Genomic DNA, 27,518 nt, shown 5'->3' with positions numbered 1-27,518 from the left:
GCGATGAAGTGCGGATGTCCCCGTACGACCATTTCACGAGTGCACTTTGAATATCAGGAATCTTGTAAAACATCAACTCTCTTACATCGCTGTGGCCGGAAAAAAATCCTCCAAGAACGGAACTAACTACGACTGAAGACAATCGTTCAACGGTAACTGAAGTGCAACCTTTCTGCAAGTTGTTGCACATTTCAGTCGTGGGCTATCAACCAGTGTCACTGTGTGAACCATTCAACGAAACGTCATCGGTATGGGATTTCGGAGCCGATGGCTCACTCATATACCATATAATAAACTATCAGCCTCGATTCCGGTAATGAAACCAATCTTTACCTAGGTTTCAGCCCAAGTAAACTATCAGCCTCGATTCCGGTAATGAAACCAGTCTTTACCTAGGTTTCAGCCCAAGTAATTGAGCCTTCTTCAGAAGATATACCTGATTCTATAATACGACTACAGGGACATGGTCTTGAAATGAAACTGCAACAGCCTGAATAGGCGCGTCGTCTAGATCTACCTAGCTTGACGTAAGCTCCCGAGGCCTACCGCACGGCGTCCATGGAGACGAGGCGCTCGCCGGAGCTTAAGTGTTGGTTGTGACTTGATACCTATGTACCGCATTTTTAAAATGTGACTACGCCTATTCAGACTTTTAGTTTTATTTCTAGACCATGCACTCGTAGACATATTATAGAATCAAGTATACCTTCTGAACAAGGCTCAATTACTTGGACTGAAACCTAGGTAAAATTGGTGTCATTACCGCAATCGAGGTTAATAGTCTCTCATGTATTAGATTATCACAACTGCTGACTGGGCTGCAATGTGGAAAGTACTATCACTCATGTACCCTTGATGATTGCACGATACAAAGCTTTACGCCTCGGATGGGCCCGTCAACACCGACATTGGACTGGTGTTGACTGGAAACATGTTGCCTGGTCGAACGAGTCTGGTTTAAAATTGTAATGAGAGGATGGACGTGTATGGACATGGCGATCACCTGCATCCATTCATGTACATTGTGCATTCCCACGGACTTGGGTAATTCCAGCAGGATGCCCCACACTTCCAGAATTGCTACAGAGTGGCTGCAGGAACACTCTTCTGAGTTTAAACACTTCCGCTGGCCACGAAACTCCCCAGACATGAACATTATTGAGCACATCTGGGATACCTTGCAACGTGTAGTTCTGGAAACATGTTGCCTGGTCGAACGAGTCTGGTTTAAAATTGTAACGAGAGGATGGACGTGTATGGACATGGCAATCACCTGCATCCATTCATGTCCATTGTGCATTCCCACGGACTTGGGTAATTCCAGCAGGATGCCCCACACTTCCAGAATTGCTACAGAGTGGCTCCAGGAACACTCTTCTGAGTTTAAACACTTCCGCTGGCCACAAAACTCCCCGGACATGAACATTATTGAGCACATCTGGGATACGTTGCAACGTGTAGTTCAGAAGAGATCTCCACACCCTCGTACTCTTATAAATTTATGGACGATCCTATAGCGTTCATGGTGTCAGTTCCCTCCAGCGCAACTCCAGACGTTAGTCGAGTCCATGCCCCGTCGTGTTGCGGCACTTGTCCGTCCTCGCGGGGCCTACACGATATTAGGCAGGTGTACCAGTTTCTTTGGCTCTTTAGTGTATTTAATCTGTAACCAATATGATTAAGCTTTAACCACTCGGAGAATCACAGGAGGTGGAATGTGCTACTGATACCATGACATGTTACGGTGTTAAATGTAGTGGTGGCAATAATTTAAACAGAAAAATGCAATTGGCTGAAGCCTTATTTTATGAATGCGTTTCACATGAGATAGTATGTAATTCATTGATTGTTGAAGAAGATTTTTTAGTAGTGTGCCCTACGTTATGTCAGTCGTGAGACGGTATGGATATCTTGTAAGGTGGTCACGTCATTTGGATTTTTGTAAGTTGTCGATGTGCCCGTTAGGGAGAGAGCAAGTTATGTTAGTTTTAAACAATCTGTGGTCCTGTTGCACAGTCTTTGCCTCTGTGCAGCCTGATATTTCCTTAGCTGAAATGTGGTAGGTGATGAACATGTTCAGTGGTAATGTGTTGTGATTTTATCTATTGGAAAGGACAGTAATAATGAATATGATGTATATATCAGAGGATGAAGAGAATGTATATTTTGAATAATGCTATAATTTTTGAAGAATACAGGTCTGAAATAAGACTGGACGGGAGGCCCTAGCCACACGGCATTTCCATTTCCACTGCGCAGCTTGTTTGCCAGAATCATTATCGTTAGCAAGTTAACTTGCTTAGAGAAGAGAGAAAGACCACGGAACTTCCCTGAGTCATACGTTAAGATATCATCTAATTAGGCTGTTTGATTTTTATAGGAACTGTCTGTTGACATTACACCCTTTGAAATCGTTTTTCACCTTGTTATGCAAAGTATGGTTCAGACCAATGTTATGTGTGAAGATCAGGGGAAATTTCACTCTGTCTTTTTGAATACATACTTCACTCTATAACCGTTGGCCTGGTGTATCATGTCAACGGAGTTGTTACTCCCACATCCCAATGTTTAAAGAAGGTTTATCATTACGCATTACAACATCGCAGAATATGCTGTGTAGCAGTTTCAATATTGTTTGGAAATTTTATTTAAAAATAGAAATCTAGCTTAGTCGCTGCATGCTTGCTTATTGCTGCTGTGCCTTCGAGAAACCTACAAAAATGTTGTCAAGAGGTACTTTTAAAATAAACTTTGATTAGAGCCAGATAATAGTTTTACTTCAGTTGTACATTTAATATAAAGACAAGTTGTACACAGTGCAGTTACTTTTCAATTCAAATTAAGTTCCGTTTCGTCGAATGTTAACTTACGACTTTAAGGTGTACATAACTGTTAGTGGATACATAGTTTTGGTAATACACAGACTTTTTATAGAGAGGGGCTCAAATCTGGGCCAAATTTCGTAAAGAAACACATTCTGTGGAAATATGTCGACCTTATTTGTCTTGATAGTTCATTGGCTCTATTGGTAATTTGTAGTCGCATTTCTCAAAAAAAAACTGATGCTTTAATTTTGCTAATGTTGTACTTCTTTTTCAGGCAATTCATTTAAAATTTTGTTCAATATTTGAAATTATATGTTGTGTAATGATTATCGATTTCTTTATTACAAGAACAGTTGACATAATATTAAAGGTTTAGAATTTGCGTACGAAATGGCTCTGACCACTATGGGACTTAACTTCTCCGGTTATCAGTCCCATAGAACTTAGAGCTACTTAAACCTAACTAACCTAAGGACATCACACACATCCATGCCCGCGACAGGATTCGAACCTGCGACCGTGGTGGTCTCGCGGTTACAGACTGTAGCACCTAGAAACGCTCGGCCACTTCGGCCGGCTATTTGCGTGCACAGTAGTCTAGTTTTTGCTTTTGTTTGTTCGGTTTGTAGGAATTTTGCTTTTCCCAAGAAACAGTGTTTCATCATGTTTGGCACAACAAGAAACAATATGAAATTCCATTGTTGCACAAGACAGCAGAGGGTGTCACAAATCAACGAGTCAGTACAGGATGAGGGAAACCACGTTGAGGAATTATCAGGTACCAGTAGTTTACATGAGACTGTAGAAACTTGTGCTGATCCTAAATTATTAACTAATTTAGTGAACATGAATGAAATAGATCAAACGATGGGTAATAAACACGTATATTCTGAAGTTGAGTCGGTCGCCGATTAGTCGCCACACTCACAAGCTAAAGATTACAAAAGCCGCCACAGGCATGCGAAACTTTACTGAAACTGATAACAGACACATCAGAATCACGTTTTTTGTCAGTGTCATTTGAACGAACACAACACACATCACCTTCAGTGAAAAATTGTAGTGAAGCATATTGCCCGAATCCGATAATTTTTCTGGAATCAATTCGTCAGATGCTTAAAAACAGCACAAGAGGAAAATAGAAAATCACAGGGAGTGGATAAGAAATCACAGGAAGAAAGTAGTAAATTAGTTAGGGATATAATAAAAAAATCGCAGGAAAATAATAGAAAATCACAAGAAGGGAACAGAAAACAGGAAGAAATGATATTGAAAATGCTAAATTTGTCAGTTGAGATTATGGACGAAATTAAAAATGACATTCATCCAGTAATTAGCAGTTTTGCAACTAGAGTATGTAACCTTGAAACAGAACACGAAATCATGAAAACAAACCAGCGTAATGACAAGGACGAGTTGTTAGCTAAAATCAATACTGTAGTTCCGAGTGCTGTAGTTACACGGATAAAAGAACAGAACGAACAGCTTAACACAACGGTAAAATATATTACCCAACAAGAGGAAACTTTTTTGACATTAAATTCTGAGCGACAAAAACAGCAGTTAACCTAATTAAAAGAAAAAGTTGATGACCTGACAATAAAAATTGCAGATTTGTCAACGAGTGCAGATTGAGATTCAAACAACACGCTACCAGCACCGTTTTCAGGTACAGCACAATACGTTATTAATAAATTTTAAAGACCACTAGAAAAAATTAATCGGGAAAATGAGCATTATAAGAGCACTACGAATGGAAAAGCCGAGTGTATTGAAAGAAAACTTAACTGTGAAGACGAATTTGATTTTTTACGTCCATACTGAGAAAACTTTGGTGACCATACAAATTTACGGCATTTAGGTGATTTTCCACGAGAACAGTACCACACAAGCAGATACAACAATACATCACGTCAACACTTTTTGTAGAAATTGGTCCTTTTATTTTAATCTTACGTAAAGGTAAAGTCGGACAATCTCTTATTCTGATACAATTGTGGAATGCAGTGTCACTGACAACAGAAGTAGGGCTACCAGAATCAAGAACAGCGGAAAGAATAGTACATTGCCTACTGAGATGTTTACAATTGGATGTACTACGAAGTTTTGATTGCCATGAGTCTCTCCCAGTAAAATGTCTCAAAGATCTTCAAAATGTACTAAACTGAAGGGCTCGACAGTGGCGTTATCCACAATTTTGTTTGCTGCTGGCTTCGCAAGTCATTGTCGTATATTGCTTCCTCGTCGTTGATTAACTCTTTGGCTTGGTGATCTGACTTCTATTATTTCTATCGGTCGCACTGAGCTTGAGTGTAGTACTCACTTTGCCACTTTGATTTATGACGTTGATTACTGCGCCTATGTTGGTAGCTATTAGCGTTATTGTTATTATGCCATGCATTTTACGAATTTTACCTACCTAAAATGCACCACGACAGGATGCATTCTTACCATCTGAGTTGGAGTATTGCTTGCGATTAATATCATAGTTAATACATTAATGTTACAGTTGTTCTCATTGCCATAATTACAGGTATATGTGTTATTCTAATTAAGGACACGCTCACCCTCACCGGCCCTAGGACAAACTTCTATCACAATATTAATTATTCAACAGCGAGAATTGTGCGTCATAGGGACGGTGAGCGCATTCTTGGTGCAGGTTCATTTTCCAAATAACGGCAGAGACATTGTAATCTGTGTTCAAGTGGCCAATTTGGTGGTAAAGAATATAGGTACTCATCAATCCAAACTTGGGGATGAGTTTTGTTTGTCTAATTTCTGAAAACTTTGTATTTGCGTACCGTGAAAAGTTGTTTGATAATCGAAGTTATCATTTCTATGTAAACCAGATTGTCCTCTATTGCACCACACATTAACACGCCAAGGTCGCTAATGTTCCACTTGTCGCATCCATTGTGGATTTTTCGTTGCCCAACAGTGCATATTATGCCGGTTTACGTTACCGCTGTTCGTGAATGGCGCTTCGTCGCTAATTAGAACGCGTGCAAAAAATTTGTCATCGTCCCGTAATTTATCTTGTGCCCAGTGGCAGAACTGTACACGACGTTCAAGGTCGTCGCCATGAAATTCCTGGTGCATAGAAATGTGGTTCGGGTGCAATCGATGTTGATGTAGCATTCTCAACACCGACGTTTTTGAGATTCCAGATTCTCGCGCAATTTTTCTGTTACTAATGTGCGGATTAACCGCGACAGCAGCTAAAACATCTACTTGGGCATCATCAGTTGTTGCAGGTCGTGGTTGACGTTTCACATGTGGCTGAACACTTCCTGTTTCCTTAAATAACGTAAATATCCGACGAACGGTCCGCACACTTGGATGATGTCAGGATACCCAGCAGCATACATGACACACACCTGTTGGGCATTTTGATCACAATAGCCATACATAAACAATATATCGATCTTTTCGCAATTGGTAAACGGTCCATTTTAACATGGGTAAAGCATCACGAACCAAATACCGTCCGCACTGGCGGAATGTTACGTGATACTACGTACTTATACCTTTGAGACTGTTACAGCGCCATCTATCAGAAAGCGAAAAAAGTGGTGCAACTAAAACATTCATATTTCTTTACGTACTATACAAATATGTAATAAAAAATGGGGGTTCCTATTTAAGAAAACGCAGTTGATATCCGTTTGACCTATGGCTGCGCCATCTAGCGGGTCAATCATAACGCATCTAGTTTCCCACTTGAAGCTAGACGAGTTTCGTTCTTTGTTGTTTTATCGTTTGATGCTTATTTCGCTAGATATGTGGCCCAGTCTCTATCAATGGACCATCCTGTGGAGAGAAAAAAATACATATACCTAAACAGTTCTAAAATGCTTACAAACTATGAGGTTGATATGACATTTTCATTATTGTTTCACATGTTTTCCAAATTTCTATTATCACTACAAGCTCGATAGGCTCGTGTTTATTTCATCGTAATATTCTTTATTATTTTACACACATTGTACATTGGTTTGTGGATCACACTGTGACGTCGAATTGTTTGTCAAGAATCGCTTAGGATGGGAGTGCCCTTTCTACCACTTCACTGAATGGAATTTGCCATCCGCCGTCAACTTGTGGAATATGGAACATAAATAGAGAATACTCTACATTAGTTTTACTAAAAATTATCGTTTTATTTACAATGTGTCAGGATGGGTAGGGATCATTTCTTTCTTTCTTTCCTTTCTCACTGATTTCTGCTCTTGTTTATGGCAGCGTTTAAGGCAAATATCAATCTCGTTCTGACCGCTACCAAATTAAATGTTCAGATGTGTGTGAAATCTTATGGGACGTAACTGCTAAGGGCTTCAGTCCCTAAGCTTACACACTACATAACCTAAATTATCCTAAGGAAAAATACACACATCCGTGCCCGAGGGAGAACTCGAACCTCCGCCGTGACCAGCTGCACAGTCCATGACTGCAGCGATCAGACCGTTCGGCTAATCCCGCGCGGCTGACCGTGACCTAAATGTAATCTAGTCGTGACCATTTTATTCCTTGCTTAATACAAATCGTTCTCTTTCAGTCTCTAAAATATGATGTTTGCTATTTAAATATAGAACAATGTACTTCAAAGTAGTATTAAGTCTTAATTATTGTCTCAGCGAGCCAAGCGGATCCGGCCATTAATGTTGACAGACCAACACCGACACTTTCACTTTGGTAGGCGTTTGTGTACTAAATGTTGTCCTCCGTCTTACTTTCTCTTTGAAAAAATTACACTTTCGCAGAAGGATAACAAATTACCTTTACTAATAATATTTAGATAGTTTGCTTATATATGCATATATATCCTTAATCGAATGGTCACGTCCGGTACAGAACTGCTGTCGATCATTTCCTTTATGGCTCTCTCTTGCTTACCAGTAAAAATTTACGTTTTCCACTTAAGACTATTTTTCAATCTCCTCTTATAAACTCAGCTAACTTATTCTTTACCGTCAAACTCTTAATACAGCTTAAATTGTCTGAAATACAAACTAATTTACTTCCTCTTTGATACACACCTCTTTATATCACTCTTTTCATTTGTGTGTCCATTAACTTGTGTTTACTGCGTTATTTAAATTGAGGAAAACCTCCAGACAAAGAGACTGCCTCCTTTTTCATGCGGCATACTATTCGCTTAAAAATATACATGCCATGACTAACTAATCGCGCGTTATAACAACGACAACAAACTTAATTGCGTGCCATACCAGTGACCATACTGTAATGGGCTTCAACAAGCAAAGTTCAACTACTTTCGTCGCAAACCTACACGCTTTTAATATTTGCTTCGTCCAGACAGTACAAATAAAACTCTACGAGCTGATCCTTGCAATAGGATGTTTGAAGGATTATCAGGGGTCGGTATTTTGGATACGATTTTATAAAGGAACACAAAAATCTGCATTTAAATAGTCTGGACATAAAATTAGCATACTAAACAAGAAACATTTATATGCGAGCGCTTATGCTGCTGGTTCAAATGGCTCTGAGTACTATGGGACTTAACTTCTGAGGCCATCAGTTCCCTAGAACTTACAACTACTTAAACCTAACTAACCTAAAGACATCAGACACATCCATGCCCGAGGCAGGATTCGAACCTGCTACGTAGCGGTCTCGCGGTTTCACACTGTAGCGCCTAGAACCGCTCGGTTACAACGGCCTGCGCTTATGCTGCTGCAATTGCTTTTTGCTTGTCATTCACGTAGAAAATATAATTGATTCATTTACACGCCTCTATGCATGTGCTTGTTTGAACAATTATTTACTTGGTTGCTTGACTCTGTAGCTTTCTACAAGAAGCTGTCCTCTTTTTTTTTTTTTTTTTTTTTTTTTTTTTTTTTTTTTTTTTTTTTTTTTTTGCAGCTGCATCACTGTAAACTGTAAAGCATTGCGGGCTCCTGTTGTTAACTGCTACATTTAGTCTTGCGGCGGGCATTTCGTAAGTATAACATTTCCATGGAACTTATAATATAGCGTTACCTCTGCCCCTTCTTTTACTTGCTACACCTTCGAATTTGCGTCAGCACAACTTATCTACTATAGACTTTAAAACTCTCTTCCTAATGAGGTTTTCCACATACATTACTTCTCCTAAGCATCGGATCTCACACATGTTCTGTAGTATATTATAATTTACTCTTTTTTTTAAGGTAATGTGTCGCTCTCGTTACGATATCCTCTGTTAATCTTTGATTCTAGTCACGAAAAGTTATGACGCTTTAATTTACAGAGGACTACTACTAGTCCTCAGAGAGACTTTAGTTTCTTAAAAAAAAAATCCTTCATTATAAGACCTGAGAGAAGGTCACCGATCACTCTTTCCTCTTTGATTTATACAACTCGGGGGCTGATTACCACTCGAGCATGTATCATATACTTGTATACTAACCTAAAACTAAGTTCTCTCTTCGACATTTTCCTTTACCTGTATTCAATTAACAGATCGGTACAAACTTTACTTATACACTGTATGATGATCTCCAGACACATTAACTATTGGCTAGTTATTTTCCTTCAGTTATCATTCGACGTCGACGACTTACCTTGTTCTCTGATGATGCTTTGTAATTGCCTCGCACTCCCTCCGCCACACACCGTCAGGTGGCTTGCGGAGTATGAATGTAGATGTAGATGTACTAACACCTGTAAATTTCTTGTGTTATCATTGTTGCATTTTCCTAAATCACTAAGATGGAACTGATCTTTAGTCCCTCCAGTCACGGGGTCGGCTAGCAAGTAACTTCCTGTGTGCGGCTTTCTGACAAAACATAGAGCCTTCTTAAACGCGCTGCCACTTACGACTTTTCTTTGGTAGCTTCGATGGTTTAAAATGAGTACGTAGTAAGATTCTCTCACCTTCTCTATATTCAATAACGTTATTTACCTTTTTGTCAAATGCTTTCTTATGGAGGTTTGCATACATTGTCAGTGAAATCCACGCCTGCCTGATTTTAGTGTCACCTTTTTGTGGGGGCTAAAAAATGCTGTTTCTAGTTTTCCTGAGTGTGGAGGTTCTCCGTATTGGATATCGCCCTTAACGTCTCCTCTGCTTCGTGTTGGTGTTTGTGGCACGAAGGGTGGTGGACAAGGATCTTGTCCATGAACGATACACTTTGCACATAAAAGATCTGTGCAGTCTTTTGCCGTTTCGGCTTAGAAATTTTCTGCATAATCATTTGAGTGGCCGGAAAAAATTTATATTTGTCGGAGGTCGGAATGTGTTCTGGGCCATGTAGTGTATTGTGTTGACAATATTAGCAGTATGTTGTTGTCCTCCACTCGTCCCATGCCATTTGTTTGATTTCCACTCACGCCTCGTGTTAAAGACTGGTCCGCTCTGATAACTTCCTTGCTGTAGTGGTTTGTTTCCGTATTGATTTTGTGGACAATTGCGTGTTGAGTTTTTGTACTGTGGCCGTTGTTACTATCCATTGGATTGCACCGTAGTTTATTATATCCTTCGGTCGAAACTGTCCTTTTCCGTACGACACCTGCTGATTTTTGTAGCCGCCGGACCGTTGGTAGTAAGCGTCGCTACCGCATTCCTTCCCTCATTGCCATTTTTGACCTCGTAACCTCCACTGTTTCGCGTGCTCACTTCATTCGGAGCGCTACCAACATTTGCTGCCGCGTCTTCGCGAATCAAATCAGATGAGTCCAATATGGAAAGAAATTCTTCGGTATCGTCCTCGGAAACACTGACTAATTCTCCCTTATAGAGATAGGAAATTTAGTTTTCAAAATCATGATTGCGTCTTTATTTGTAATTGGCGAGTACCAGAATTTAATTTTTCCTAAATATTTTTCGAAATATCTTCTGAGACTTCCGCGTTTCGAATTGAACATTTCGGTATTGAAAACTTCTTTTCTTAAGCGCTGCTGAACATCATCACTTCAAAATTTGTTCAGAAACATCCACTCGAATTCATTATAGGTCCTGCACTTGTCTGTGATTTCTATTCCCCATAAGGCGACATCTCCTGTTATATACCCTGTTACAAACTGTATTCTTTGCTTGTCTGTTCAACTGTTCGCAAATACTCCAGAGAAGTTTCACAAAAATACGATCTGGTGTATGTCACGTTTTTTGCGGGTAAAAGGTTGGAAATGTTTTGTGTTTCAATACACTTCCTTCCTGCATTTCTGTTATGAGTCTTCGTGGGCTGTTCACTTCAGTGTGGTTATGCACTGTGTCTGTCGGACTGTGGTATGACGTGTGATCAAGTGGAGTGCTGTAATGAATTTGCCTATTGTCATTTCGGTATGGGGAGTGATTCCATTCGCTACCCATCGGAATGCTCTTTAGTATCTGCGCCTCTTCAATGACCTGCTGCTTCAATTGAGAAAGGCCTTGTGCCAAAAATCGCCTTATCTGTCCTAGCTCAGATAACACGGTGTCTCCCGATTTTCCTTTTTCCGCCAAAAGATCATAAGTAACTTCCATTACTACTTCCCTCAGTTCTGTCTTTACCTTTTTTTCTATCAAATGGTGTTTGGTTTTTCTCCACTCTGTGCAGTGATCGGATAACGCTTCGGCGTGAGCCTTTACCGTAATTTTTACCTGCCCCTCCATGTCAAGTGATTCTCCTTGTTTCGTCATATCATCTATCTCCTTTGCCATATTAGTGACAACCAGTTTCATGCTGCTTACCTCCTTTGACATGGTATCACAATTACCCTTTAATGGAACAGTTTCGCTATGGTATGCTTCTACCGTGGCATTAATTTCACCCTTGGCAGCTCCTAGTGCTGCATCAAATTTACTAGACACCTGCTTGATCTCGGCCTCAACCTGTTTACGGATCTCAGGATTTACTGCTTGGATTTGTCCAGTTATTTCCGTCGTGACCTCGCCCAATTGGGTACTCAGATCAGTTTTCTAGTCGGTAGTTATTTCAGTTTATACTGTGTCAAATTTTCCATTTACCACTTCAAATGTTTCATTTGCCACATCAAATTGTTTATCTAAATCGGTAAAAACTCGCATTAATTCCTTTTTGTTTTCCTCCTCTCGTTCAGCTCTCTCTCTTGCTTTTCGTTCCTTTTCTAACAGCAATTGTTCATTTTTCCCTATCATTATTTGCCATTCAGTTTTGGATTTGAAGGAACATTGCATTCGTATCTACAATTGGGTTGCTACCCGCGGGAATCGTTTGAATTGTTTGGTCTTTCTCAATCATATCACCGGCTTTAGCCTCCGCCACCACTCGCATTCTAATTGCACGTGAGCGCAACGAATATTGATTGCTGTTCATATCGTCACTGTCACCTGCTGTCGGGATTAATTTCTGTTTACCCTCCGCTATCTCACGTGGTCTATTTGTCAACAGTATTACGTCAGCTACACGTGGTCTGCAACGCGGTTCGTCTGTCCTTTGCTTGTGACGTCAGGTCACCTACCGTCTGTCAAGTCTGGGAGTTACATTCGCCTAACAAACCACTGTGAACTGAGATGGAAGACGGGCACACTAAACAACTAAATTAGCACACAGCGCTAGCATATTACATGTAACATGACGCCATATTTACACACTGAAATCAAGACTCAACAATGGGATTCAGACACTACGTTATGAATTCTGCTAAATGTTGACTGAAACATAATAATTTTAAACTGATATCGTAAGTGTAGGTGAATATGGATTGGGGCTAAGAAATGAAAGAGAAAGCCGCCTAGTAGAATTTTGCATAGAGCACAACTTAATCATAGTTAACACTTGGTTTAAGAATCATGAAAGAACGTTGTATACATGGAAGAACCCTGGAGATACTAAAAGGTATCAGATAGATTATGTAATGGTAAGACAGAGATTTAGGAACCAGGTTTTAAGTTGTAAGACATTTCCAGGGGCAGATGTGGACTCTGACCACAATCTATTGGTTATGACCTGTAGATTAAAACTGAAGAAACTGCAAAAATGTGGGAAATTAAGGAGATGGGACCTGGAGAAACTGAAATAACCAGAGTTTCAGGGAGAGCATAAGAGAACAATTGACAGGAATGGGGGAAAGAAATACAGTAGAAGAAGAATGGGTAGCTCTGAGGGATGAAGTAATGAAGGCAGCAGAGGATAAAGTAGGTAAAAAGACGAGGGCTGCTAGAGATCCTTGGGTAACAGAAGAAATATTGAACTTAATTGATGAAAGGAGAAAATATAAAAGTGCAGTAAATGAAGCAGGCAAAAAGGAATACAAACGTCTCAAAAATGAGATCGACAGGAAGTGCAAAATGGCTAAACAGGGATGGATAGAGGACAAATGTAAAGATGTAGGAGCTTATCTCACTAGGGGTAAGATAGATACTGCCTACAGGAAAATTAAAGAGACCTTTGGAGAGAAGAGAACCACTTGTATGAATATCAAGAGCTCAGATGGCAACCCAGTTCTAAGCAAAGAAGGGAAGACAGAAAGGTGGAAGGAGTATATAGATGGTTTATACAAGGGCGATGTACTTGAGGACAATAATATGGAAATGGAAGAGGATGTAGATGAAGACGAAATGGGAGATACGATACTGCGTGAAGAGTTTGACAGAGCACCGAAAGACCTGAGTCGAAACAAGGCCCCCGGAGTAGACAACATTGCATTAGAACTACTGATGGCCTTGGGAGATCCAGTCATGACAAAACTCTACCAGATGGTGAGCAAGATGTATGAGACAGGCGAAATACCCTCAGACTTCAAGAAGAATATAATAATTCCAATCCCAAAGAAAGCAGGTGCTGGCAGATGTGAAAATTACCGAACTATCAGTTTAATAAGTCACAGCTGCAAAATACTAACGTGAATTCTTTACAGACGAATGGAAAAACTGGTAGATGCGGACCTTGGGGAGGATCAGTGGATTTCGTAGAAATTTTGGAACACGTGAGGCAATACTGACCTTACGACTTATCTTAGAAGAAAGATTAAGAAAAGGCAAACCTACGTTTCTAGCATTTGTAGACTTAGAGAAAGCTTTTGACAATGTTGCCTGGAATACTCTTTTTCAGATTCTAAAGGTGGCAGGGGTAAAATACAGGGAGCGAAACACTATTTACAATTTCTACAGAAACCAAATGGCAGTCATAAGGGTCGAGGGCCATGAAAGGGAAGCAGTGGTTGGGAAAGGAGTGAGACAGGGTTGTAGCCTCTCCCCGATGTTATTCAATCTGTATATTGAGCAAGCTGTAAAGGAAACAAAAGAAAAATGTGGAGCAGGTATTAAAATTCAGGGAGAAGAAGTAAAAACTTTGAGGTTCGCCGATGACATTGTAATTCTGTCAGAGACGGCAAAGGACTTGGAAGAGCAGTTGAACGGAATGGACAGTGTCTTGAAAGGAGGATATAAGATGAACATCAACAAAAGCAAAACGAGGATAATGGAATGTAGTCAAATTAAATCGGGTGATGCTGAGCGAATTAGATTAAGAAATGAGACACTTAAAGTAGTAAAGGAGATTTGCTATTTAGGAAGTAAAATAACTGATGATGGTAGGAGTAGAGAGGATATAAAATGTAGACTGGCAATGGCAAGGAAAGTGTTTCTGAAGAAGAGAAATTTGTTAATATCGAATATAGATTTATGTATCAGGAAGTCGTTTCTGAAAGTATTTGTTTGGAGTGTAGCCATGTATGGAAGTGAAACATGGACGATAACTAGTTTGGACAAGAAGAAAAAGAAGCTTTCGAAATGTGATGCTACAGAAGAATACTGAAGATAAGGTGGATAGATCACGTAACTAATGAGGAGGTATTGAATAGGATTGGGGAGAAGAGAGGTTTGTGGCACAACTTGACTAGAAGAAAGGATCGGTTGGTAGGACATGTTTTGAGGCATCAAGGGATCACAAATTTAGCATTGGAGGGCAGCGTGGAGGGTAAAAATCGTAGAGGGAGACCGAGAGATCAGTACACTAAGCAGATTCAGAAGGATGTAGGTTGCAGTAGGTACTGGGAGATGAAGCAGTTTGCACAAGATAGAGTAGCATGGAGAGCTGCATCAAACCAGTCTCAGGACTGAAGACAACAACAACAACAACAACACATCGTAAGTGTGCATATGGAAATAAAAGGAAGAATGGTAATGTAGCTCGCAAGACTACTGTACTACTGAAGCGTCACAACTACATTTGAAATTTTTTTTCTAACTTACGTTTGATGTACATCGAGTATAGATTTAAGTGTCAGGGAGTAGTTTCTGAAAGAATTTGTATGGAGTGTAGCCATGTATGGAAGTGAAACATGGACGATAAATAGTTTAGACAAGAAGAGAATAGAAGCTTTTGAAATGTGGTGCTACAGAAGAATACTGAAGATAAGATGGGTAGATCACATAGCTAATTAGGAGGTATTGAACAGAATTGGGGAAAAGAGGAGTTTGTGGCACAACTTGACAAGAAGAAGGGACCGGTTGGTAGGACACGTTCTGAAGCATCAAGGGATCACAAATTTAGCATTGGAGGGCAGCGTGGGGGGTAAAAATCGTAGAGGGAGACCAAGAGATGAATACACTAAGCAGATACAGAAGGATGTAGGTTGCAGTAGGTACTAGGAGATGAAGAAGCTTGCTCAGGATAGAGTAGCATGGAGAGCTGCATCAAACCAGTCTCAGGACTGAAGACAACAACAACAACAACAACAACAACAACGTTTGATGTCTTGAAAATCGGCAACTGGATATAAATTTTGTCCGTTTTCCGCTGTCGACTCGTCTTTCCTCTTTGAAATTTTCGTCCACAAATTTTTAAGCGCGTAGGGTGCACATGGAAACTTAATGTATTGTTAGATACAACTATATTAGCAGCAAACACAAGAAGACTGCTTTTCGTGATTTCAGTCAAGTCCCTGTTTGGGCACCAGGTGTGGTGTTTTTTAACTACGACGTTTGCCGACGTGCAGTCGGTTCCTGGTAGCTTCATGAAAAATATAAAAACACCGTTATTTCTGTTGCCATTAATAAGAGAGAGATAGCACACAAATACTTTAAGTAATAAGCAGGCACTACAGCATCTGAGAGCACAATAACCAATTTAATTACCTTAGTAAGTGTTGCTAATGATAGGCTCCGTGCAGTTTTAATGTTCCATCCTCGATACTTCATCTTACATGCACACATAAATTCTTACATACCACTGAACAAAAGTATGTTTTATAATAACTAATTAGTGATTCCTGACTGCGCCACATACACGTTTGTCGTCATTAAAAAATACTCCAGGACTGTGATAACAGAAGAGTATTACAGTTCTTCAGCTGTCAAAAAATAAGAAACATAAATTATTGCTATCGATACAATTTACAAACAATTCGTGTTCGTGGTCGCCGCTCAGCGACGATCTAAGAAATTTGTACACAAACTGTATGGCTTTTAAGAGCCAGCATGGCTAGATTATCGAATGTAAGTTTATTTAAGCTATCGAAACAGCTACCAATATTACAACTCATAAGTTATGACACCGAGTTCAGTATTTGCTTGGTTGCCAATTAATTGTGTAAAATATTTAAATCTTAACAAAAGGTCAAGTACAATCTAGTATTTCTTGATTGAGAGGGAACGTTAACTGCAATTCACTTTGAAAATTCTCTAGGCAGCAGTGATAAAAAGGGACATGGTAGCAGCTTCTCCTCACACGTTATTCAAACTTTGGACTGAACAGTCAGTAAATGGAACCCATAGAGTTCATCGGAATGAATAGTAGCATGAGAAAATATATTGCCGATAACATGCTAATTTGGTAGGAGACGCCTTAATGACTTGGAAGATTTGCTGAACGGCATCGATAGAGTCTTGAAAGGAATTTATAAGATCAACGTCAACAACAGTTAAACAAGGGTAAGAGACTGTTGTAAAATTAAGCCAGAGGAAGTTAGTTTAAGAGATGAGACCCAAAAAGTAGTAGATGAGTTTTGCTATTCGGCCAACACAATAGCAGCCGATGGTTGAAGTAGAACCGGTAGGAGACCGACTGAGTGTAGAAAGAAATATTTTCTCTCTGTACGTAAGAAAAAGACCTGACAGATTCTCTGACTCACCATCTTCCAGCCCATACACTGAGGATGTGAACTTGAAATCTGAAAAGGATGTTGACCTTAAACTGTGATCACCGCTTAAAAAAGAATTTTTCGAAATTGCACTTTAATTGGATGAAATTGGGATGAATGGTTTTTTGAAAATATATCGGTATTAAGGCACTTTTGATGTTAGAAGAACGAAAACCATTGTTCGGTCTTTCGATCAGAAATACACAAATAAGTGTTTCGGAATTTTTGGAAATTCATCCAAAAGAAATAGGGAATTAATAGTTTCATGGGACATATTTCATTATGAGAGCCGTTTTAGAGCTAAATCTATGAATATTTGTATTTGGCTATTTGATTATAAATAAATGAATGATTCCAGAATGAGATTTTCACTCTTCAGCGGAGTGTGCGCTGATATGAAACTTCCTGGCAGATTGAAACTGTGTGCCCGACCGAGACTCGACATCGGGACCTTTGCCTTTCACGGCCAAGTGCTCTACCATCTGAGCTACCGAAGCACGACTCACGCCCGGTACTCACAGCTTTACTTCTGCCAGTACCTCGTCTCCTACCTTCAAAACTTTATAGATGCTCTCCTGCGAACCTTGCAGAACTAGCACTCCAGAAAGAAAGGATATTGCAAGGTTCGCAGGAGAGCTTCTGTAAAGTTTGGAAGGTAGGAGACGAGGTATTGCAGAAGTAAAGCTGTGAGTACCGGGCGTGAGTCGTGTTTCGGTAGCTCAGATGGTAGAGCACTTGCCCACGAAAGGCAAAGGTCCCGAGTTCGAGTCTCGGTCGGGCACACAGTTTTAATCTGCCAGGAAGTTTCGAATGAATGATTGTGTTTCAGGCTTTCGGAAATTCAACCACTAAGTGGGAGAAATGGTAGACAAAAGTTTTTATGGCAATACTTCATTATTTTAAAGAAAATGTAGCTAAATCTAGTAACATTCGTATTTGGCTTCTCGTTTAAAGTCTTAAGATAAGTATTTCAGTGATTTTGGAAATTCAACCAATGACGTGTGAAATAGGGAATGAAAAAGTTTATTAAAAGTACTTCGTTATATGAAAACCTAGAGAGTGGTGATCTTATAACTATAGTCACCCTTTAAGAAAGGATTGTTCGAAATATGGGTGAAAAGTTATCAGAATATATGTCGCTGTTAAGGAAATTTTGAAGCTAGAATACAAAAAAAGGTATTCGGTTTCTCAGTCAGAAATAAAAAAAATACATGAACGTAACATTTTATGTAGGGCATCCACAGATGAAATAATTCCATTTTGATTAAAAAGGACCACGGCGACTGTTTAAAATATTTATTCAAAGACACGATCGGTTTCGAAAACTACAAGTGAATCATCACGTGTTCATATTTGTATTACAGAATTTAGCGTAGTTTTATTTTTCGGAACTGTCTGTAATGGATAATAAAAGCGACTAGGTTTGTGTTTATTTACTGTCAATCCATAGAAACAGGTTATTGAAAAACCAGTAAAAGCCCATCCCTCGACATTCTCCTGGTGTTTTTATTGGGTTCCTTTTTAGGCTTCAGGATGGCCTCAGCTACTTTTTCATTAATGAACTTTTGTAAAGTTGAGAGCAGAAAATGTTAAGTACCAGACACAATGGCTTTTATTTTCGATTATCAGCCGTTGTTAAAATTTTGATATATTGTTTTACCCTTCCTATAAAGATAAACATCTGATACTGCAAATACAATTTGTGAAACTTGCCATGTCTTTGAAAAATATTTTGAACAGTCGCAGAGATTATTCTTGTTTAGCACAAAAATACGTGATCCATCGTTTTTGGAAAATGAACCATGGAATGAAATATTGGATGAAATACTTTTTTTAATAGAGCGCTATTTAAGACTACCAGACCATTTTTAAAGCTGTGTCTACGAAACTTGCTATTTGACTTCTCAGCTGGAAGCAAGAAAATATGTGTTTCATTGTCTTTGCAAGATCAACTCTTAAGGGGGGTGAAGTATGGAATTTAAAGGATCATGAAATTATTTCTTTATGAAAGCAGAATTGCTTTTGGTTCAGAAGTACATTCGGAAAATAACAAGCTTCTTTGGCCTTAATTAAGTTTAAATTTTTTGGAGGTGTTGCAGTCTGTGAACTAAATTAAGAAAAGCTGTTTAACAGACTCACGCTATTAACTATAGAACCACGTATCCGATTTGCCTTTTTCTTTTTTTAGCTCGCTATAGGGAAGAATTTAAATTAAACCTGTTGGAACACTTTAATTTTTCAGAGACTGGCAGCCATGCAAAGCATCTCAAACTATTTTGTAAATGATGTTTCTCACACGAGAAATAGATGTAACAAAACAGAATTTACCTTAAAGAAAAAAATAATCTGTGCAGATCATACAGACTATGGAGCGACGTAATGGGTGCAATGCTAGTGTAATACAAATTTTAGTATTGGAAAGTATTATCTGAAAGTATTTGTTTGTAGTGCATATAAAACTGGAATGTGGACAATAAGCAGTTTTATAGACAGGAAAAAAGGAGGAACTTTTCCAATGGGATTTAGAGGAGCGTGCTGCAGATTAAATTGGTACTTACAACAACTAGTGGAGGGGTGCAAAGACTGTGGAGGAAAGAGTCTGAGTTAATGAGGGAATCCGTTGATGGGATACGCCCTGTGGCATCGTAGTGACGTCAGTTTGCTTTTTGAGGGAAGTAATATATTTTGCAACCATTATATCTATAACTAAGCTCAGAACAGTTTTCGTTTCTCCAGTATGAGTTGGATTAAATCCTCTTGTGCGAATAAAAACTTAAGTGCGTCTTATTCCCCAGTGTGTGGAATTCTAAAGGCTATTTTAGGATTTTCTGTGATTCCAGTAGTCGTTCGAAGCAATTTACATTTTAATTTGAGTAGGATGAGCGTTTCATAATCAAATGTCTTTTTCATTTTGCAGGTCTGAGGGTATCACTCGCTTAAATACTATCTTTAGTAAACAGGTATAGCTTCAGGATTTTTTGCGAATGAGTGTATCAGATAAGAATCTTCGAAGAAAGGTAAAACTTTATTACAAAAATGTTTTCCATTACACATTAGACCTCTATAGACGTAATTAAACTTCCTGAAATCAGTTGCACAAATATTCAGAGCTTTACGAGGTTTTGAAGTGGTCCAAAGACTGACAAATGGTTTCACAAAAAAAACCGTAACAAAAAAGAGCAGGAAATCGTATGACTATAGTATCAATGAGGCACAACTGGAATCGGTCCATTTACACTAACATTTGGGAGTAAGAATTTGTAGCAGTCGCAGGGACAAGATTAATTATAGTGCACGGAGCCCTTCAAGCAATCATTTTGCCTGCGCTCCATACGCAACTGAAACATGAAGAAACTGTATCTGATTCTGCTAGCTTGCTTTTCGTTTTCAAAGGAAATGATGTGTGCTGTCTTTTTATTCGATGTGTCGTACTTCATATCTCTACACTGGATACTTTTCAGACGTGAGTCTTCAATATATCTGATTACAAGAATATGATCTTTGAATTTTAGTATGTAACTTTTCCTCCAGCGCTGGTGTGCGAAGTCACTCTCAAGTTTGGTTAATTTTTGACTTTAATGTCTCTGGGAGGTATTAATTTTGGAATAATCTTCCACTAGAGTCGACATAATAATTAACTAATATTCTAGCTGTATCTATGTTTGAGAGTCAGTGTCATGATAAAGTCATTGATATCTCATAAAGAATGTCACCTCTAGCTGCTGAGCAGATACAAAAAGAGTTTCAAATTTCAGTATCGTCGGAAACAATGCTGGCCAGACATATCACAAGGATACGAGAATCGACAAGTTATTGACACATAGCGTAGATTTGAGAGTTAATATTATTGAATACTCTCAGCTAATAAAGTCACTGCCTATAAAAGTCAACAAAAACGTTTCACATTAATTATTCTCCTTTTTAACTAAATCATTTCCGCTAAGACTTGGAAATTTAAATCATCTGTCCACTTACAGTGAGAGGTTTTCGCATGTTGAAGCTTTGTCAAATAAAATCCAATGTTTTCTCCTTTTCTATACATTTCCCCAGATCAGAACTTTTCCAGTACAATAATAGTCATCAGTGCTCTCCTTTAGGGACACACGAGAACACAAGGAACAAGAACAGGGAGAGAAAGAAAGAAAGGGTCACAACGATATTTCTAAGAAAAGGAAAACTGAAAATGTCTCGTCTTTAGCTTCCGTAGCCCACAAACTCTTAAGAATCTAAATATTCCAGTATTAATACTCTGTGTTGAATGTTTGATAAATTATATGAACAAATTTTTGTTCTTAAAATTTTAGATTACAAGTAGCTTTGTTGTTGGCAGTAGAGCATTCAGTGAGAACTACGTGAGAGAATAGGGTGTTGGCATGATGCTATGCGGTCTGAAAATAACTAGCAGAAATCAGAGGTGCAAATCAGAGGTGCAAATGCAAAGGATGTTGCTTTTTGGAAACATTATTTTTTTAAAGACTTATTCGAAAAGTGTAAAGATATTCAGGTAATTTCGCTGCACTGCTTGTTTGTTCATTGTGTGTGACTGAAAGAGGTAATTTTTAAGCATGATTTTTCTTTATTATTTGGGATCAGTCAGTTTGATTGTTAGGGCGAATGTAAGAAACATCACCTACTAACATGGCTTGCACTCATACTTTCGCAACTCCTTTACCATTTTAGTAATGTATTACATGGTACAGTAATACTTCTTAATGAGAATGCTGTTTTGTAAAGGCTGTTGTGATTGTTAGACAATGATCTTAATTACAGTTTTCTAATTCTAGTTTCTCTTACTTCATTCAGTGAATTCAGTTTCTACCAGTTTCTCCTCCAGAAATAGTTTCTAATCGTGTGTTGCCGCATTGCACTTAGCAGAACACAGTCGTTATTTTGTAAAGCCTCGTCGCCAGTTTTGTAATGGCCTCATCGCTGCTTCTGTGGACGCCGAGTTGCCACTGTTGTTACGGTAGGCCGAGTTTGTGAGTTCGTGAAACGGCTTCTGATGCACTACAACGGTAAGCAAATTTCTCCATGCTACTGTTACTCAGCTGTGGCTCGGTGTCATGTAAGAGAATAGGAGAACGAGGGTTCTACAACATTCCAACAAATTGGTAACTAAGTCACAGAAGTAAGTAAAAAAGGTTTATTAATCTTTGTGACTTGTTGAATAATGAAGTCTGCAGCATAGCATGTCATGTAACATAAAAAGGCTTTCAGTGGATAAGTGCAAATAATCGTAGGTAAGCAGCAGTAAAATGGAATTTACAACTGTCTGTTCACTTCTAAGAGATTACTAAATGACGTTCCCTCTCTAAGTCAGCAGCCTTGAATGATGATCTGTAACCAAGAGAGCGAGATGTGCTAGCCTATCTATCGAATAGGTTTCTCTCCGTTGTCGTCTAGTCATTGGCGGATTGTACTAAGCCGACAGTTGGTCGAGGCGAAGTCGATATCTACATCCCCAGCACCACCCTTGACGCTGGTGGTACACGCGCAAGTGGTGATTGTGTAGGGCACTGGCACCTCCTCGCATTTTTGCACCTGTGATGCTTTCGCCCTGGCTGTCTTGTTCGGACGACATAGTTCGGGTGTAATGTATAAGGTGGTTGGTGTAGTTGCTTATCCTTGCACTTCACTTGTGCAAGGTTTCTTTTCTTCAGCTGGTTCTGTTGATGCACTGCCGTTCAACACTTTCGAGCAATACCGAGTTTTCGGTATCACAAGGTAAGTCACAAAATTTGTTACGGACAATTTTACATTACAATCAGCAAATCATTCACAGTTCAGTACTGCATTTCAAAATAATCATCGGCTTCAGTGTAGGCAAAGTTCAGTTCACATCTCATTTCTTTTGCAGACATTCTTACTCTTTCAGTGCTGTCCTACATTCTAATGTGCGTCGCTTAATGTTTCGAATTTCATTTGGTCAGTTTACGTGCGTAGATTTACAGGTCATCTTAATAGAAGCATTTTGGACAGTTATTCTTTCAAAGCTCAGCTAGAAATTTTATGTCGAATTCTTTCTGTGTTAGTTTCGTATGTTGAAATTGAAAAATACAGAAATTCACAGGGTAGCTCATTTAGTATAGAGTTTTTAATTATTTTTGGTAAAAGCTGATTGCAGTACAGTGTCGCAGTATCAGATGGATCAGGAGACCATTGGTATCAGACAGCGTATACGAAATCACAACTCTTGCGCTGACCATATCAACATTGAAAACAGACACACACGAAACTTAGAATAAGAACCCACCCGTTATACACAAAAAAGAAAACAGTTAAACCATGAACTTCACAGTAATTTATGGAGTATAGCTGTGTTTTAGTTGATGCGTCTATCACTGAAACGGAAAAACTCGCATTACTTGAAGCTGTTGCTGGAATAAAATATGGTATGGAAAGACTTTAACCATTTAATGGACTGGTCCTTTTCTTCATCTTACACTGCACAACAAAGACGTTTACGGCTGTTACAAGTAAAGAGAACATTAAAAAATAAGATTTTGTAGATCATTAGGTGAACCGAATTAATGGTCCCCAACCCTCAGGAAGGATACGCCCTCATTTTGAGAGACACTGCCCCAGAAAACCGTCTTACTGAAGATAACACGGGGATGGAGGGTGAAAAGAAACACCACATATGTATAAATCGTAATCGTGGAGGAAACAATTACCAGGCTCCGCGATTCAGCGCATGCCAGAAATAAAAAAAAAAAAAATGTCATGAGCATATTTACGGCAAGATGTGGATGTCAAGAATGGAAATTTGGCAGCACTGTTATCCCATGAACGACAAGTGTGTTCATTCAGTGTTTTCATTCAATATAGTGTACCAGTGGCGTCTAGCTAGTGCAAGCAATAAGCAGAGATTTGAGCTAGAATGCCGGAGATGGTGGGTTTGATTCTAGAGGTATCCCAGGGGTATTCCAGTTTTAGTTGGCATGGTGTGGTACCCTGTACTGAGGCGACAAAAAATGAGCCGGACCCCCTTATGTCCGTCGCAGTGCAGCAATTCGACGTGGCACAAACTCAACAAGTCATTGGAAGTCACCTAAATAAATACTGAGTCATGCAGCCACTGTAGCCATCTTCAGTTGCGAAAGTGTTGTCAGTGGAAGATGTTGTCCACGTATTGACCTCTCCATTATGTCCGATGAACGTTTGATGGGTTTCATATCGGGTGATCTGGATATCCAAATTATCCTTTAAAACTGTCCAGCATGTTCTTCAAACCAGTTGCGAACAACTGTGGCCCGGTGAGGGGCCGCACTGTCATCCATAAAAACTCCATCTATGTTTCGGAACATGAAGTCCATGTATGACTGTAAATGGTCTCCATGCATCTGAAAATAAACATTTCCAGTCAATTTTCGGTACAGTTGGAACAGAGGACACAGTCCATTTCACGTCAACACAGCCCACACTATTATGGGGTCACCACCGGCTTTCACCATACCTTGTTGACTACTTGGGGCTATGGATTGAGCGATCAGCGCCACACTCGAACCCTGTCATCAGCTCTTACCAACTGAAACCGAGACTCATCTGACCAGGCCACGATATTACAGTCGTCTAAGGCCCAGCCGCCGACATGGTCTTGAGCCCAGGAGATGCGCTGTAGACGATGTGGTGCTGTTAGCAAAGGCACTCACATCGGTCGTCTACTGACATAACCCATTAACACCAAATTTCGCCGCACTGTCTTAATGCGAACGATCGTCGTACGTCCCACATTGATTTCTGCGGTTATTTCGCACAGAGCTATCTGTCTTTTAGCAACAACAGTTCTATGCAGACGCTGCTGCTCTCGGTCGTTAAGTGAACGCCATCGGCCACTGTGTTGCCGCGGTGAGAGGTAGTGCCAAAAATTTGGTACTATCGGCACACTCTTGTCACTGTGGATCTCGAAATATTGAATTCCCTAACAATTTCCAAACTCAAATGTGCCGTGATTCCAGCTCCAAATACCATTACACGTTGAAAGTCTGTTAATTCCTGTCATACCGCCATAACTACGCCGGAAACTGTTTCTCATAAGTCAGTGTAGTACAAACGACATATCCGCCGATCCACTGCTCTTTTATTCCTTGTATACGCGATACCAGCGCTATCTGTATAGGTGCATATCGCTAGCCCATGAATTTTTTTTCACCTCATATACACGGACTCTTCATCTAAGACATGTTAATATAGATTCCAATACCTCTCCCACCATTGTTCGGTAATTAAGGGATTACGTTCCCATGATGTGTAGCTCCAGTTAAGGAGGTATCGTGGAAACTAAGTTACTATTTTTGTTGTCCTCACTAAGCTGCAAGTTTCAATCCCAGCGCTTCAGGGATTTGGTTTTCAGCTCTTCATTAATTAGTAGTATTATTGTTAGTTACGTCGATGTAAATGTGGATGAATACGTTGCCTTACCGCCAGTTAAATTTATAAAATACAGAACCAAATCTATGAATGTCCAGAATACTTCAGCTGCGTTCGACTGTAAAGAATTGACATAGAATACTCGTACGCTGTTTATCATGTTGTATCAGTGTAACGGTTAGTTATTAAATTTTTTTATTCCACTATTTGATCGCAATATAAATTCCTTCGACGATGACCGGTTTCAGTCAGTAATAACCATCTTCAGATCGTATCTGGAAGTCAGCCTAAGTCTTCATGTAAGAGGCTTCGTCCTAAAGTTCAGTGTTATGTGTTATATACGGCCTTCCGAACGTGTTCAGAAGTACTGGGTACGTTCTGTTGTCATGTCCTCCGTACTGTTCTCACATGTATGTCGGTCAGAACTGCCCGATTAAACTTAGGTCTAATGCCGTGGTTTGAAAACGGCCGCGATTATCCGAAACTAGTCACACAAACAAGTGAATATTATAGCAATGGTGGCGGTTGTTGAAGGAAAATGAAGAGTTTACGAACCAGATCTGTTTTGCTAGAAGTCATGTATTACACATACAGCTAATTGTAGATGAAATTGTCGTTGAGGACATCACTCACTACCGAGACTAATACAAAATCTTCACCATTAACCTGTATGTCCAACAGTAATCCAAACGTATTGTGAAAATACCACGCCGATTTCGTCAAGGAATGAGCTATTATTTACACGAGTGTTGTTATCCATAACTCGTTTATAAAAAATGTCGCCAATGATAACTTATAAATGGGATGCTGCGTATTAGGAACGGCAGCTTTTTTCGTTCAATGCAGTTTAAATACGTAGTTTCACGCATGATGCGTAAGTTACGACCTAAGTAATGGACAATTAACGTATTCCATGCTATAGTAGTACATGCAATGATCAGCCAGAACATTATAAGCACCAACCAATAGCAGGTAGGTCCACATTTGTCATGGAAAACAGCGGTAAAACATTGTGGCACGGAAGCAATGAGGTCTTGATAGGTTTCTGCACACTCGTCACACACTCCCCGTAAATTCCGGGTCGGGACGGGAATTATCTCTGATGCCACGTTCAGCCACATCCCAGGTGTGCTCGGTCGGGTTCATATCTGATTCGTGGGGCCAGCACATCGACTGGAACTCGCCATTGTGCTCCTCGAACCACTCCGTCATACTCCTGGCCGTGTGACATGGTGCATTTTCTTGCTGAAAAATGTATGTACGTGGTCTGCAACCTCAGTGCGATGCTTTTTGTCCTTCATGGTGCCTCACGGTGCCTTTCTCAAGCTACGCTGAACCCATGCATGCCCAGGTGAGTGTTCCCCACAGTACAGTGTCAAGGAGCTGTTACCCGGAAGACGACGGATTCGCGCCCTCCCTTGGGCATGTTAAAGAATGTATCCGGATTCATCAAACCATGGAACGCTCTACCACTGCACCAACGTTCAGTGCCGATGGTCTGGTGCCTATTTCAGTCGTGGTTGCCGATACTGTGGTGTTAACTTTGGCACATGCGTCTATCGTCGGCTGCGGAGGTCAGTCTTTGGGTGTGTTTGGTGCTGTGTGTTCCGATGCCCTTGTACTGTCTCCCTCTTTAATGTCTGATGTTAGTTGCGCCACAGTTCGCCACGTGTCCTGTTTTACCAGTCTGCCGAGCCTACGACGCCCGACATTCGTAATGAATGATGGCCACTCACCCCCGGCGCCTGGACGGGATTTCAACTCTTTGTATGTCATTCTTTTCCCTGGAGGTCTTTGGGATCACGGCCGTTGTCTATTGCAAGGAAATGAAACGCCTACAGCCGTCCTTTTGACCTTATGTATAGTGTAGCTACCAGTTTCGGCCCTTCTGTCCACCATCCTCTGGCCTTAGTTGATGCTGAATGGGTTATCACGATCCATATATGCGGTGCATCAGTGGCCAACATAACTGGCTTACGCAGACTATCTGTAACTGTGATGTCAGTACTCCAACCATTAACTGCCAATTGGGTGGAGTGCTGACATCAAAGTTACGGTGATGTTGGCCACTGATGCAGCGTGAATATGGATCATGATAACCCCCTTCAGCATCAGCTAAGGCCTGAAGATGCTGCACTGAAGAGCCGAAACTGGTAGCTACACAATAAATAATTTCAAAAGAACGGCTGCAGATGTTTCATTTCATCCAATGCTTCCACCTTGGTTTCGCCAAGTGTTGACGACACTCACGACAGCACTCCTCGAACACCCAAC

The 27,518-nt window shown here is 39.9% G+C and overlaps 1 protein-coding gene across 1 annotated transcript in view; it reads right to left on the bottom strand.

Annotated features, from left to right (window-relative positions):
* The window catches only part of LOC126335664 (uncharacterized), a 116,902-nt gene that overhangs the window by 5,755 nt on the left and 83,629 nt on the right, over positions 1-27,518 (bottom strand). Inside the window, exon 5 of the mRNA XM_049999119.1 lies at positions 11,413-11,730. Within this exon, the coding sequence (XP_049855076.1) occupies positions 11,413-11,730 (318 nt within the window). The remainder of the gene's footprint in view (positions 1-11,412; positions 11,731-27,518) is intronic.

Source organism: Schistocerca gregaria, chromosome 2 (genome assembly GCF_023897955.1).
Source record: "Schistocerca gregaria isolate iqSchGreg1 chromosome 2, iqSchGreg1.2, whole genome shotgun sequence".
Taxonomy (NCBI): Eukaryota; Metazoa; Arthropoda; class Insecta; order Orthoptera; family Acrididae; genus Schistocerca; species Schistocerca gregaria.
The sequence above is the reverse complement of the archived record's forward strand: the minus strand, read 5'-3'. Positions and strand labels throughout refer to the sequence as shown.